Source organism: Cyrtonyx montezumae, unplaced genomic scaffold (genome assembly GCF_038088225.1).
Source record: "Cyrtonyx montezumae isolate F1298 unplaced genomic scaffold, pur_monq_1.0 scaffold_18, whole genome shotgun sequence".
NCBI lineage: Eukaryota > Metazoa > Chordata > Aves > Galliformes > Odontophoridae > Cyrtonyx > Cyrtonyx montezumae.
Window position 1 is genome coordinate 1,120,952 of NW_027071914.1, and position 12,365 is coordinate 1,133,316.

The 12,365-nt window shown below is 45.3% G+C and overlaps 1 protein-coding gene across 2 annotated transcripts in view; it reads left to right on the forward strand.

The window, feature by feature from the left end:
• The window catches only part of LOC136047373 (protocadherin alpha-C2-like), a 96,942-nt gene that overhangs the window by 45,720 nt on the left and 38,857 nt on the right, over nt 1–12,365 (forward strand). The window contains exon 1 of one of the 2 annotated variants that reach the window (XM_065734416.1): nt 4,331–6,850. The exons of the other annotated variant lie outside the window; for it this stretch is intronic. Within the exon in view, the coding sequence (XP_065590488.1) occupies nt 4,331–6,850 (2,520 nt within the window). Of the gene's footprint in view, nt 1–4,330; nt 6,851–12,365 lie in introns of those variants that run through there. 2 annotated transcript variants of the gene reach the window in all.

Consider the following 12,365-nt stretch of genomic DNA (forward strand, 5'->3'; position numbering starts at 1 on the left):
CTTGTGTGGGTGTGATTTGAAATAGATGAACTTCTAGGGCCCTCAGTAAGTTCAAAACTGTATCCATTTATAGTTGGATCACTCCCATGAGAAATATCTGCACAGAAATATTTTTGTGACATTGTGTTATACTGCTACTAATTCAGGTATACCTATATATAGTAAGATTTCAAGAGAGGCTTGCATAGAAATGTTATGACTTTCTACACTTAATCAGTTCTTTATATACATATATATATATCAATGTATTACTGTCTTACGACGTAACTCGTAGCTACCTAATTAACTTAATTTACTTCTGAGGAACTTCGTAAAATCAGTGTGTTCTTTTCTACCCCCATGTTTGTGCTCACATCAAAGGACCAATCCCATTTGATTTAACTGAGCAAAACATGGTGGTGCAATTTTTGTGTCAGTGAAGCCCAACAGCCTGAGTATGCAGATACAACATGCAGGTTGTAGCCAGTCACTTCAGGGATTGTCAGAGTTGTCAGCAAATGGATTTTTGGCCTAGGATGTTTTATTAGCTGTTTGTTTGTTTGTTTGTCTGTTTGTTTGTTTGTTTCCTCTGCGGGGACAGATTCTGATGTTCTTTCTTCTGTGACTTCTGTTCTGAAGTCCTGGAAACATTTTTATTTAGTGATTTTTAAGGTATTTCAGAATTTGGAGTTTTATGAAATTTCAAGAAATTTCTGGAAAGCACAGCTCCAGGTTTCAAAGCCCCAAAACTTTTCAAAGCTGGAACTGAAATTATGTTTCTGTGTTTCCATTTTTGCCTTTCACTGTACAAATCTGTATTACTACAGACCAAACCCTGAGGTGTTTTTCTATGATAGTTTTTCCTGAATTAAAGCCTAATATCTGCAGGACTGACTCAGCATTCCCACTGAAGCTGGTGGAAATACCTGAAATTGTTGTGGCCATTGATGAATTCTGTGTAGATTCAAAATAACTCAGGGGACACTGAATCAGAGTAGAAGAGGTTTCAGTATGTCACTTAAAAACTGTGTGGTCAGCCAAAACAACGGAAAGCTAGTATTTTAAGAAAGACTGTTACATTTGTACAGTGCTAGTAAAGATGAGTCGTAGAATCACTCAAGTTAGAAAAGACCTTAAAGATCATCAAGTCCAATCACGCTTGCCATACTACCCTAATTCTAACAACCCTCTGCTAAATCATGTCCCTGAGCATTACATCCAAATGGTTTTTAAACACATCCAGGGATGGTGATTCAACCACCTCCCTGGGGAGCCTATTCCAGTGCTTAACAACCTTTTCTGTAAAGAACTGCTTCCTGATATCCAACCTATATTTACCCTGGCACAACCTAAGGCCAAGTACAGTATATAGTGTGTATCAGCCAAGCTACAGTAATAATCAGTTTTAATTTTATTGATTCTACAAGACCTAAAAAATTGCAGAGGCCAGATGAAAAATCTTGTAGGAACTTGACCCTGAGATTTTGAAACATGTTTGAAGAGAATTAAAATCCTGTGGAACATTTTTTTAGAGTAGTTTTGTTATGTATGAGTTATTTTTGTTTGTTTTTACATTCTGTGGTGCTTTACAATATTTTGGATGTGCACAGTGCTGGCTGTTCACAAAGGGATAGAATCCCTGGAGGTGTAGTACTTAGGAACATAGTTTAATGGGCAATATTAGTGGTAGGTGGACAATTGGAATAGATGATCTTTGAGGTCTTTTCCAACCTTAATGATTCCATGGCTGTATGAGATGAGCCTAGATAGCATGCAGATAGTGATGGGCAGTATTTAAGCATTCACAGGGTGTCTCTTGCTGAGGTACCCAGCCGGAATGCACTAGAGACAAGCCTCAGTGTGTATCAGAAGGGGTCTAGGAGCAATGAGAAAGGGAAACTTGCCCACAGAGGTGGGTTTTGTTTTGCACTGCCTCTTACCAAGGGCACTGTTTGTTCATGAGAAAATTTCTACTATAGTACTTCTTAAAGCAGGGCCTAACATGTTGCCATGTCTTTTGGTGTAATGCATGTTTGTTAAAGGACTTTGTACCGGTACACTTGGGAGATGTGGGACAGAGATGCTCCGTGTCCTGTCTGGATGTGCCAATATTTGCTTGTCTGAAAAACTGAGGGTGTATCTGTTCTGTTTCATATGTTGACTGTGAGCTGTTTTGACATGTAGCCACATAATCCAAGGATACTACAAATTCAAAAATTTCAAAATGAGAAAAATAGATGCATATATAAAGAAAAGAAGCAAATTTGGACTTTCTATTGTTTAATTGGTTTGTTCCATCTGGCTATTAGGCATTTTATTCTGAATCTGTGAACATTGTGATCTTGAAAGTGGGTAGCTAGGCAAACATTTTAAGCCTTTTTTTTTTTTTTTTAAGTGTTTGACTCCTGTTTAGACCACTGGATTAAGTAGGCAGATTTCCAGATGTTCTAGGTACTTTGCTTCTCCATCTGCCCTTCTTGCTCTGCATGGAACTACAATTATGTTCCTAAAAAAGCTAAGTAGGGTACTTCCAACATGATATTTGCAGACCCTGGAGTGCTGGGCATATTAGAATGAATATGAAGACAAATGTTTTGCCCAGAAAAATGGCATTGAAAAGTAACTCAACACATCCGTATTAAATGTAAATAAGGTGATTCTACTCTTGATGTTGTCTCTAATATTTCTCTCTGATAATAATGGTTACAGTTAAAAGCTGCTAGACTGTAATCTCAGCAGTGCTGAGTCAGAATTAGGACAATTGTTCTCAAGGGTTTGTGCATCAGGTACATTGTAGTAAAAACCTTTGGGATTCACAGTGTAAGCTTGTGCTCTCAAAAATCACTCTGCGTTGGGACAAGTGCCCAGACCCATGAGAGGGCAATGAGAAGGATTTTGGCTGAACATTGAAGTGCACTGTTGCCTTTGATAGACCAACCCCATCCAGGAGAGACGTGCTAGTAATTCCAAAAGATCTGATTGGGTAAACAAGAGGAATCCTGCACTGGTTAATAGGTACAACATGCAGCCCTAGAGGATTATGTCTAGTGATTTGTCTCCATAAATACATCAGCTTTGTGACTTATGTGTTGTAAGAATGTATACTTAGGTTTATTGCCTTCGCTATGATATGTGACATTGGGGTAAAAACGTATTGCAGCTGCAATGCCTTCTCCCCCCACTGCTGAGTTGGTTGAATTTTGTTGCTCCACTTCTTGTCAGTCATCCAATGTGAGGCTATAGGAAGATAAAACAGTAACTGGAAAACAGTTCGTATTGCACTTCTTCATCTTTTCTCCGGTCACGCTCGATCAACTTGAACCTGTCTCTTGCATTGGTGGGAAGCTGAAGCCCACCTTAAACGCTCAGAATGCGTGGGTGTTACCTGCAGAATTCCTCTAGCCCAACAACTGGCAGGGCTGCAGCAAGGGGGAAAGGAGGGCGAGGGGACCCGCAGGGGCTGGGCAGAGGAACGGTGCTGCAGCGAAGATGAATCTCCGAGGGAGCAGAGGGGCAGGTCTTCGAGAAAGAGGTCGTCAAACCCACTGCAGCAGCAGCACACAGACGGCACCAGTCTTGGCTGGAGGCCCGGTTTTTTTCGGCGCCCTGCGCTGATTTAACTCTCCCAGGCGGATGCATTTTAGCACTGCAGCAGCAGGTCCAGAAGTGCAGGCGGCTGGAGGCCCGCCCCGCACCCCCGAAGCTTCAGCAGCGATACCGGGGCGGAGGCGAGGGGCTGTGCGGCTGGGCACGGTCGGACCGCTCCCCTCCCTCCTCAGCGGCAGCTAACCGGCACCGAAGGGCCCGGCGCTCGGAGGGGCGGCAACACGTGGGTGAGGCCGGGGCCGCTGGGGGATCGGGGTTCGGCCGCACGCCTTCCCCCGCGGGACCGGGCCCCGGGCCGGCGCGGCGGAGCGGAGCGGAGCGCGGTCTCAGGGATAGGAGCGCGGCGCACGGAGCGCTGTCCATCCCGCGGTGCTGAAGCGGAGCGCGCCCCTCCCGCCGCGGAGCCGCTGTTCGCGGCCGCGGTTCTGAACCGGAGCCAGCCGCGGCTTAACGTCCTCCCCCGCCTCCGCCCGCGCGGCAGCTGGAGCAGTAGAAAGCGGATCCGGCGAGTCCCGGTCCCTCCTCCTTCCTCCTCCTCCGCCTTCTCTTCCTCTTCTTCCTCCTCGGAGCCGCCGGAGGGAGAGAGTTCGGAGCCGCCGCCTCGGACAGCCTCCGAGCATGGGCCGGGCTGCCGGCGGCGGCCGGCGGCTGCTGCTCGCCGCTCGCATGAGGCGGCCGGGCGGCGGGGCGTGAGGCCGGGCCAGGGCCGGGCGAGGCGGCTCTGGCGGCTTCCCACCCCCCGGCTATGGCGGCGGCGGCTCGGCGGAGCCGCGGTGGGGCGGTGGCGCTGGGCCTGCCGCTGCTGCTGCTGCTGGGGCTGAGCAGCGGGCGGACGGCGGGCGGGCCGCTCCGCTACTCGGTGCGGGAGGAGCTGCCTCACGGCGCTTTCGTGGGCAACGTGGCGAGCGACCTGGGCGTGGATCCGCGGCGGCTGGCGGAGAGGGGAGCGCGGCTCACTTCGGGCAGCGGTCGGCAGTACCTGGAGCTGGAGCTGGGCCGCGGGGCTCTGCTGGTGCGGGAGCGCATGGACCGAGAGGTGCTCTGCGAGCTGAGCCCCACCTGCTTCCTCAGCCTGGAGCTGGTCATCGAGCAGCCCATCGAGGTACACAATGTGGAGGTAGAGGTGCTGGACATCAATGACAATGCACCCCGCTTTCCCCGCCAGGATTACCGGCTGGAGATCAGTGAGTCTGCCGTGCCCGGTGCCCGCTTCCACATCGAGAGTGCTCAGGACCCTGATGTGGGCACCAACTCTGTGCAGAGCTACCAGCTGAGCCCCAGCCACCACTTTGCCCTGGACCTTAAAGGCTTCCAGAGTGGCAGCAAGCTCCTGGAACTTGTGCTGCAGCAGCCCCTGGACCGGGAGCAGAGTGCCCTGCTGCAGCTAGTGCTCACTGCTGTGGATGGTGGGGATCCCCCCAAGTCCGGCACAGCTCAGATCTCTGTGCGAGTTGTGGATACCAATGACAACCCACCTGCCTTTGACCGCTCCACATACACCGTGAACCTGTTGGAGAACTCACCCCCTGGCACACTAGTTGTCAAACTCAATGCTTCAGACCCCGATGAGGGCTCCAATGGGGATGTGATCTATTCTTTTGGCAGCTATACCCCACAGAAGGTGAGGCAGCTCTTTCGTGTGGATCCACATTCAGGGGAGGTGCGGGTTAATGGCACTTTGGATTATGAAGAAGCATCCTCTTATGAGATCTATGTGCAAGCCACTGACCAAGGCCCTGTCTCTATGGCTGGGCATTGCAAAGTACTAGTCAACATTGTGGATGCTAATGATAATGTTCCTGAGGTGGTCCTGACCTCCCTGTACAGCCCAGTGCCAGAGGATGCAAAGCCAGGAACTGTGGTGGCATTGATGAGTGTCACAGACCAGGACTCAGGGCTGAACAAGCAGGTGAGCCTGCGTATCCCCCCCGGCCTTCCCTTCATGCTCAACTCTTTCAAGAACTCCTACACGTTGATCACCCAAGGCAACCTGGACCGTGAGAAAGCAGCAGCCTACAACATCACAGTTACAGCTACTGACTCTGGGAGCCCCCCTCTCTCCTCCCAGAAGGTGATCCATGTGGTCATCTCTGACATCAATGACAATCCTCCACTCTTTGAGGAACCTGTGTACTCAGTTTACATCCCTGAGAACAACCCCCTTGGAGTTTTGCTTTGCACTATCAAAGCCACTGACCCAGATGTCGCCGAAAATGCCTACATATCCTATTCTCTGTTGGATGGGGAGATTGAAGGGCTACCTGCAGCCTCCTATGTCACCATTAAATCTGACAGTGGTGACATGTATGCTGTTAAATCCTTTGACTATGAGACACTAAGGGAGTTCCATGTTGTTGTCCAGGCTCAGGATGCTGGGATCCCATCACTGAGCAGCAGTGTCACTGTCTACATCTATGTCGTAGACGTGAATGACCATGCTCCACAGATTCTGTATCCTACCTCAACCAACACTTCAGCAGCCCTGGAGATGATCCCACGCTCAGCCCGTGCTGGATATTTGGTAACCAAAATAATAGCCATTGATGGGGACTCAGGACAAAATGCCTGGTTGTTCTACTACATGGTGCAAACTTCAGATCCAGATTTGTTCAGGATAGAGCTCCATACTGGGGAGATTAGGACTACTCGGAAATTGAGGGAGGAGAGCACACCTACTTTCAACCTGACGGTGGAGGTGAGAGACAATGGAGAGCCACCGATGTCCTCATCAGTAGCCATCACTGTTGCTGTGGTGGACAGAGTTTCCAAAATCATCCCTGATACAAGAAGGCACATTAGGAGTCCAAGCAATTATTCAGAAATCACTCTTTATCTCATTATTGCTTTGTGCTCCATTTCCTTCGTTTTCCTTTTCACAATCATTGGGCTTACTGTTATCAAGTGCTACAGATACAGTCTGTACGGGGACTCGTGCTGTACAGGTTTCTGTGGGGTCAGAGAACGGTGCCCTGCTGAATTGTACAAGCAGGCCAACAACAACATCGATGCAAGGTTGCCTCATGGTTTAAAAGTACAGCCCCATTTCATTGAAGTGCGGGGCAATGGGTCTCTCACTAAAACCTACTGCTATAAGGCTTGCTTAACTGCAGGATCGGGAAGTGACACTTTTATGTTTTACAATACTTGTGGGCCAACAGGAACGGTTCCCTCTGCTGTGGTGACTGAGAGGCATCTGACAGGACAGAGTGGGCAGAGTGCACAAAACCTGATCATACTTAAAAATGACTCCATTACTCCTAATGAGGTGAGGCTACATTGATAAATGGTCAGCACAGTGCTCTGGGCAAACTTGTACTTAAGAAGAGGTTCAAACTGGAAAACTATGATTTAGTGTATTTCCTTTGGGACTCACTGACACATGGTGAAAAACGTGGTTCCAAAGTATTCTAATGTGTGCAATGCATTTTGTTTCTTAGGTAAATACTGGGAGTTTCAGGGTCCATTTGGTAAGTTCAGTATCTGTCTGTGTGAGATTTACTTCATTTTTGCAGCATACGCTATGCAGAGTGTTGCATCTTTCCCTTTCCCTTACACATCTAAAATTGCCTGCTGTCATAGAGTGCTGAGGAATGACAGATGTGGTCATTCATCTTTAATGCTAAAACTAATACTGCAGGAAAAAAAAATAAACAGATTAGCTTGGAAATGAATAGGTTACTTCATGGCAATTATAGATGTTTGCTACTTCACTGATTTTATACCTAAGCAAAGTTGTTGGATTTAGATAGTCACAAAAAATATGCTCTCCTTACTGATTTGGGCATATTTTAGTTGTCCGAATGCTGCAAACCCTCCTTTGGTAGTGTCTGTTCTACCCAGTGCTGCATTTTATGCTTTCTGGATACTGACAATCCAGTGACATCCTTATAGAGAATTACAGCACATTACCATTTTTGTGTTGCAGTGTGACAACTTCGGACCTGCTGGGCTGATATTGAAAATTGTTGAACACCCATGGTTTAGTGTGCAATGTATTAACCTTTTCAGTATCATCCCACAGTGAAGCGTTAATGGCTGCTTCATGTTAGCGTGCAGCTAGCCTGCAGTTAGCACATAGTTTGCATGCTCTGCAGTTTATTTTGTTCAGGGATTGGAACTAAACCCGGAAACACTAGAGACATGAATTCTGGTTCACAAAGGGAAAGTTTTGCAATTACTGCGTGTTGTTTGTACCCTAGGATTGTGACATTCTCAGGATCAGTTTATGCATTAATGTACATACGTGTCTGGATGTGGGGAAGCTGGGGGGGGGAGCATTGTGGGAGAATTGAAAGCAGCCTGACTAGTACACTCTTGCTGGAGAAATGTAACTTATTTAGTTCCTTATACTTATCCATATATGAAGATATTGGCATCTTTTGCAACAGACGTAGCAAAAGAATGAAGATGTACAAATCTAAAGGACTGGTAAATGTTATATAAAAATTGCTTTTAGAGAGCAACGATCACCCATTTAAAGGAAATGAGTTTATAACACGTGTTTTTTTTCTGTCATTTACAGTGATGTGTGGGGGATGTATTTTTTTCTTCATTTTTTCCACAGTCTTCGTACCTGAATATCTTTTTAAGTATAATATAATCCTATAGTCTGTTTGGTATTGGAGGGAATGTGAGAGTGATATATTTCACACAGAGCAAAATTTTCAATCTGGTTTTCTGGAAAAAGAAAAGGAAAAAGAGTAGTAATTGAAAATGAGTTGGCTTTGGATGCAAGAGCAGTAGGAAATAAGTTTAATAGACAGATTCTTGTCCCATTTTAGGGAATCACTCTACTGAATGCAGTGAATTGGCAAATTTTGAAAAGCAGGGCAGAACAGACAAGGACTGGACTTGGAGTACAGAAGTATGGGCATAGATAGAACAAATGAGGGAAGGACTGCCTGTGTGTCTGTGTGACCTGGAAGAGAAGTCAGTTCAGTAGTTCTGCGTAATGTAAATGAAGGTGAAATTTGACCAAAGCTACTAGTCACGAGTTCTTTTCTTTGCTCTTTGCTTATCTGCACTGTACTGATACATACCATGAAGATGTGTCAGTGCCAGGTGAGAAAATGGGTGAATGAATTGGCATTCAGTAATTACTAATTCCCAGCTAATTACATGCTATAAAATGATAAGCGTTATCTTTGTTTCTACTTGAGCATTTAAACTGAAGATAGCCTCCATTGTTTAGTAGCACCAAATCCTACTTTTGATGAATAGCTACTTTTGTATTACTAGACCTTTGGAGGACTGTGCACCCCTGTTTAGCTGAATTTTGAATTCAACTGTAAAGGCCCACACCTCCACCTGTGAAGCACAGCAGTGAGTATCACTGCCTTTGTGACAGTCTTTATGCAGTTAACCTCTGATGCGTGTGTTGCTTCTAGAAAATATCAGCAGGTTTTTTTCTCTCTCTCCTCCTCTTATTCCTTCCACTCTCCTCTCTCAGTAGTTTTTGGAAATGGATATTCCGGGAACTGTTGAATGATGGGGGTGGGACCAGCTGAATAGGCTTTGTATGTATGCATGTCATGTACAGGTTTTCACAGTGATGAGTTTTACAACTGTTTTTCATAGTGAGATGGAAAATATTTAAAATGTATTCAAAATTAACCTCAGTAATGCTTGATGCAATAAGATCTTAATCCTTTGCACACTTCATAAGTTCAAATATATTAGCAATTGCTCTTTGCTAAGTTGTGACTGAATCCATTGAGTCATCCCAGGGATGCAGTGGAGGGGAAAATGCAGCATGCTAAGGAGAAGTATAGAGTTTTTTGTATCTGTTAGTGTGCTGCTGTCTGTGTGACTGTTCTGACTTCTATTGCCCATGCTGTAATAGTGTAATGGGAGCTCATTTCTGCAAGGCAACCTCTGCTCCTGCATCCCCCCTGCTTGCCTGTGTGGTCTTTTGTAGCTTTAGAAAAATATCTCAGACTAGGTGGGTTTAGTAACAGAAGAAACGTACTAACATAACAGCACTGAATCCTTACAGACAGGTTTTACTGGAAGAGTCCAGTGATAACAATAAGAATCCGGTGTTAATATGCATTGCTCTCTCATCAGCAAGGCCACTGCTACAGGATGAGCAGGCAATGCGAGCGTAAAGATTAAGGTAGCAAGGTATTGCAGCTTCACTGATGGTGGTTTGTGAGGTCATGAGCAACTTGGATTCCTGCCTTATGGGAATGGGTGTGTGCTACTGAGAAAGGGGTGCATGGAGGGGAGATTTTGCTTCTGTGCAGTGCTGCTGTGACGATCTGCCATTTTCAGGAAAGGTTTCAGTGTTTCGGTCTGGAAGTCCCTTTCTCCAAATGCATGTGGAGATGCTGAATGATGTCTGAACAGTGTCTGGTCTTTGGTTTTTCTTTTAATCTCTTCTGTCTTCTTGTTGCATTCTGTGCAGTTAAGCTCATCCATTGTCTCGTGTCTCATGACAACTTTTCCCTTTCAATGCAGAGATGAACCATCAGACTGACATATGTTTTAGCTGAAGTTTTCATTCCCAAAGGCACATTCCTAAAGATGAGTGGGCAGCTTGGACATTTGACAAAACCAGATAGGGGCACTTCTGATTGTAGATTTACCTTTGTGTGTATGTGTCTGGCACATGATGATGACAGAATACAGAGGCACTCATGGTGTCCTTAGGTAACTTTGCATAGTGCAAAGTTTTCAGAAAGAATGAAGGCTGCAAATCAGTGGTGATAAGACCCCGTGGTTCACTGGACTTCTACATTTTTTTGATCACACTGCTCCACTTCTGGCTTCCTTTCTGTATTTTGTACTTCAAAGACAGCTTGCCAAACACCTGGTCAAAAAGCAAGCAACGCTTGAACACATCTTGATACTGCTCTTAAATGCCAGCATGTTTCAAAGTGTCTAAATCTAATAAAGCCACAGCGTTGTCTGGAGGTCTTTCCAAGAGATTTCTCACAGAGGCTTTAAAGGTATTAATGGTGGAATATTTTACAGTCTCAGTTCAAGAACTTAATCCCTTAAGAAATTCTCCAGCCCCACTGACATTGTAAAGGTTAACTATAAATGTTGGTTCTCTTGTTCAGGGTCTGTATCTGGACCTGTTGTGTAAGCAGGGACAGTGCTGTGTGATTCAGAGAAGCTGACTCTTAGTGTGATACATACTGTTGTGCCAGCAGGAATTTGTGTCCAATATTAAACAGGAGTTTTTCTTCTCTTGGAACTCATTAAATGCACTTTAGAGAAGCACTTGCCTGTTCCTTTCACCTTAGTTTTCTCAGAGATAGAAATGTACATGAACAGTGACAGAAGGCAAATCTTTGTGCATTTGAAGATCTTCTAGATTCCATTCTGATATCTTGTGTGATGAACGCATGTTCAGACTATAAATAGTTGTTCTCTGCATCAAATTAATCTGAAACATTTGCAGAAGAGAATCAGTAACAGAAGTCACTGTTTTTCCACATCTGTGAGCGTTGTCTCACAGGAAAATAAATAGAGTTGCATGTGGTCAGAGGTTGTGAAAGGCCTTTTATTATTGCTTAAAAGCACATATATTTGATAAATGTACCTTATGTCATGCTGTTGTGCGTTTGTGTGGAAATGGGAACGGAGTGGGATGCTTTTAGCAGCCTCATTGGTTGTTAGCTGCTTGTAAATGTTTCATTCACACTTCTCTACCTCAAGCAGGCCCTGTTCTAACATCGGCTGAAATCACTGAGAGTTTGATTTTCATGAATATGGGATCAGAACGTTAATGTTTTCCAGCAGTTCCTTCTGTCTCAGAGATTAATTTACTGGAGGTAAAGCATCAGCTAAAAAAAGGGCCAAGGCAAATTTTTTAACAATGTGTTCTCAGTTAAATTTCTTCTCTAAGTACCAGTGAAATGCTTAAATTAACCCATGTTATGCAATTTAAGAATGAGTGTGTGAAATTTTATGTGAGCTTTTTAGCTGTTAGGGTGACTTCATTTATAATATAAATTCACTTCATCTATTGAACTTTCCAATAGGTTTGGTTGATTGGTCGTACTGATGCTTATGGTTACGCAGAATGTAACCCTGGGGCTTTGAAGAAGCAGCACAAACAAACTGTTGGCATGAAGTGCTCACCTGGTGTGGTGGCAGTGCTGTAAGCACCTGGATGGATCTTTGCTCACCTTACAACTCTGATGTTGTGTGCTGTTACTAAATGAAAAAAAGCTGGTGATGGGAGGAGCAGGAAACAGTGCTTGGTTATGTGATTTCCCTCAGCTTAACTGATGTATGGTAAAGACAGAACCACTAGCCTTCAAAAACCTGAGGGCAGGTTGAGATTATGTTGCAGTTAGAAAAACAGACTTGCATGTGACAGCGTCTTGTGACAAGTTGGGAGCTGGAGATGTGAAAGCAACAGTAATATCTTTGTCAGCGTTGTGTGACTGCCAGGGGATTTACAAATGGGAGGCATCAGGGCTACTTCAGATCCTTGTGCTTCCTCTTTGTGCTCATGCTTTCTGGACAGCTGTACCCTGTGCTGGTAGTGTTGACCTGTGACACAGAGAAGCCAGTGACAGGGCTTTGCAGGAGAGCTTGCGGATGGTGTTCAGCTTTCAGCAGTGTAGCAATACAGTCTCCTGTTCCACAAGACTGTGCTGAAGACACTGCTCCATTCTGAAATTGGCCATATCATGCCATGATGCAGTGACTGCTCAAAGCACAGTTCAGTGAAGCAGGTTTCAGCTTGTGGTCTGGTAAAGTTGGTCTGTTCCTAACCAGAGCTATTGGCCAACCCAAGTGTGCAGACTAGGAATGTCTGGTGG